Source organism: Numida meleagris, chromosome 8 (assembly GCF_002078875.1).
Source record: "Numida meleagris isolate 19003 breed g44 Domestic line chromosome 8, NumMel1.0, whole genome shotgun sequence".
NCBI lineage: Eukaryota > Metazoa > Chordata > Aves > Galliformes > Numididae > Numida > Numida meleagris.
In genome coordinates, this window is record NC_034416.1 from 2,570,407 (window position 1) to 2,573,551 (window position 3,145).

Consider the following 3,145-nt stretch of genomic DNA (forward strand, 5'->3'; position numbering starts at 1 on the left):
GGGATGGAGGAGGTCAGGCTGGATGTGGGATCCTACTCACTCATTAAAGTTGTGGAAATCATTGAGGATGATGATGGCAATGTAGAACCACACCAGTGTGAAGAGGAAGACGCAGAAGAGGAAGAGAAACCAGCTGCAGTCACACTGAAAGCCAGAGGGAAGACAAGCATGCACACATCCACAGGGCACCCAGCCCCCAGCCAGGTGCTGAGGCCCAAGGAGTGCCCAGCCTGAAGCAGGGATCAAAGGTCCAGGCACTGAGCTGCCCAGGAGAGCTCTTTTGGCTGTGGGAACCAACATCTCTTCCTACAAGCTAAGAAGTGGCTGTTGCCAGGCTGGAGAGCAGCCCTAAGGCTGACACAGCCTCCTGTCCCCCTACAGCAGCCTCAGGAGCAGCCTGGGACTGCAGGCATGGGAAAAGGCAAGGAGCTAGGTGCCATCCCCAGTTTGCTAGGCTGAGCATGGACTAGTCTGACTGGGAGGGCTGGGCAGCTGCTGGAGCCCCCAGGCTGCTCCTGCCCACCCAGCCCAAGGCAGGGCCAGCACCAGGGTCTCCATCCCCAGCCCCACATACACAGGGATGTTCCAGGTGCCAAGCAGGACAGCCACCAGCCTGGACCAACTCTCACATTCCAGGCAAGATGGGACAAGCCACAGCACTGCCACTCCCATGGGAGTTGGAGACCTCCGAAAATCCCAGGGCCTCACCCATGCGCCGGGTTACAAATCACTGGGGACACCCCCTGCCAGCACCCCTGGGGGGGGCCGCACCCTGCCCAGGCACTGTGCCTCCCACGTGCCTCATTGGGCACCCTGCATCCCAGGACATGCCCACACCATGCTCAGCTCCAGGCACGTGTGAACCCAGCCGCAAACGCGTGCCCAGTGGGGCAGGGGACGGGCTCAGCCTCATGCTGCTGCGCTGCGCTTATTGTCACCTAGTGGGAAAAGAGCTCATCCTCACCCCGACATCTTTATGCCTCCCCTCCCACTGCTCCCAGGGCAGCTCCTGGACAGAGAGGGTCCCAGGGCACCCCAAGCTCTCCTGGGGCTCAGGACCAGCTCCAGCTCAGCACCCCCCACAGTATCACCTTGGTAGTTTTCAGACCCCTCCTCTTCTCCTTCTTGGCAGTGATCCACTGGCAGCTGTAGAGGCACAGCAGGCAGGTGGCACACGGGCGGCAGCAGCCGGGGGGGTCTGCCATGGTGCAGGGCTGTCACAGTGGGTCAGTGTCCTGCACGGGATGCACACAGTGTGTGGGCACAGAACACCCCACACACCAACGCCCAGTCCCACAGGGATGGGGTGCTGCAGCATCCTGGCTCCATGTAGCAGCCACTGGGACATAGCGGGGCTGCTGGCCGTGTCCCCAGGTGAGGCACAGTGCCAGGGCAGTGGAGCAGAGCAGGCGATGCAGCCCAACTAGTTCAGCAGGCTGGCCCAGCACCTTACACACAACGAGCCACAGCAAGCCCAGAACTGGTAGGGAGCAGGGCCAGCTCCAGCCCAGGAACAAGGACATGGTGCAGGATCCAGACTCTGGCAGTACAGGCACCCCACAGGTGCAGGACCGTACATGCACCACAAGAGCTGCGTGCAGGGCTGCTGGTGCACCAAGAATGGGAAAAGGGCTGGGAAGCTCTGCTGAGGTCCCCTGCTCCTGGTTCTTGGCTGGATGAAGCAGAGATCCCCAGACAGGGTCTGCCTTTATGCACACCCTGAAACCCCAATCTTCACTACTGCTTGCCCTGCTGCAGAACTGCTCCCCCCTCTATTTGCCTAACCTCTTCAATGAGCTGGGCTGCCTGCAGCCCACCCCAACAGCCACCATCACTCTTGCAGAGCCAGACTCCCATTTCACTGCAACCCCACAGGACACTAGAACCAAGTGTGGGAGCCAGGAGATGGCACACTCCCAGCCCTCACCACAATGCCACATCCTCTCCAAACCTGGGGGTAGACAGTCCAGCAGGGCCATGTCCCATTCCAACCATGCACATGCCTATGTCCCTGCACAAGACCCAGGCACAACCCCCACGCAATGCAAGATCTCCACATGGTTAGGAGGACATTCCTGGGGCAGCGCCCACACCATGAAAACTGACTGATGCTAAGTAAATTGGGAGGTGACACTGCCATCACCACGATCCATGATGAGAAGGGCTGGATACCAGAGTCCAGGCAGTTTCTCTCCCTGATGCCAAAGCCCAGGGGCTCACAGACAGAGATCACTTCCACCAGGGAGCAGCGGGCTCAGCCAGCATCTCCTGGGACTTGCTCCTGTTCCCCACCCGCTGCTGACAGCATCTGAGAACTGGTGCCAGCACTGCCCAGGGAAACCCTGACACACACAGGCTGGCTCCCACACAGGGTACAAAGTACGTGGGAGTGGTTGCAACCATCAGCTGAACTTCAGTCCTGCACAGCTGAGCCTACTGTGCACAGATAGCACACGGCTGACCAGGGACCCAAGCCTGGCAGCAGCAGCACAGGGCTGGCCACATGCCCACCCTACTGGTGTGGTCTGCAGGGGGCTGAAAGCATTTTCAGAGGGAAAATGCCACCCTGCTCCCGCAGCTGGAAGCTGGATTGCAAGCAGCAGCACAAGAAGTAACCACACAACACCCATGCACAGGGCACAGGTCCCAGATAAAGGAGGGCTGGACAGGCAGCGGACTGCACTACCCAACCAGTAGATGCTGCACAGATTTGGCTACAGCTTCATACGAGGGTGTCTGGGAGGGACTGCTGGGACTTCAAGAAGCCCTCCCTCAGCTCACAGCAGGCCACCCCACAGCACACTGCCAGCCCTAGCACAGAGGACACGATGGCACGACGTAACACTGCCACAGTTGCTGGCACAGCAGTGTACATGCCCACAGTCCCACAGGGACCCTTGCACCCCCGGGGAGCTGGCAGAGGATAACCAGGTGGCCACAAGCAGGGTGCCATCCACTCACCCACCGTGCCACCCTGCCTGAGCCCAGAGCCCAACCCTGCTGTCTGCACAGGGGGGTGAACAGAGCTTCCCAGGGGGACTCCAGAGCTCCACAGACCCCAGCCCCAGCCTCACACTCTACATCCCGCTGTGCTCCCCATCCCCACAACCGGGAGGGGCAGCACAGCCACTCCCTTACCCCCCCC

General features: G+C 60.5%; 1 protein-coding gene across 1 annotated transcript in view; it reads right to left on the minus strand.

Annotated features, from left to right (window-relative positions):
• GDPD2 (glycerophosphodiester phosphodiesterase domain containing 2) overlaps nt 1-3,145 on the minus strand; it is a 10,171-nt gene that overhangs the window by 6,781 nt on the left and 245 nt on the right. Inside the window, exons 2-3 of the mRNA XM_021406442.1 lie at nt 1,092-1,235; nt 41-144 (exon numbers count right to left, since the gene is read on the minus strand). Of these exons, the coding sequence (XP_021262117.1) occupies nt 41-144; nt 1,092-1,205 (218 nt within the window). The 5' untranslated portion in view covers nt 1,206-1,235. The remainder of the gene's footprint in view (nt 1-40; nt 145-1,091; nt 1,236-3,145) is intronic.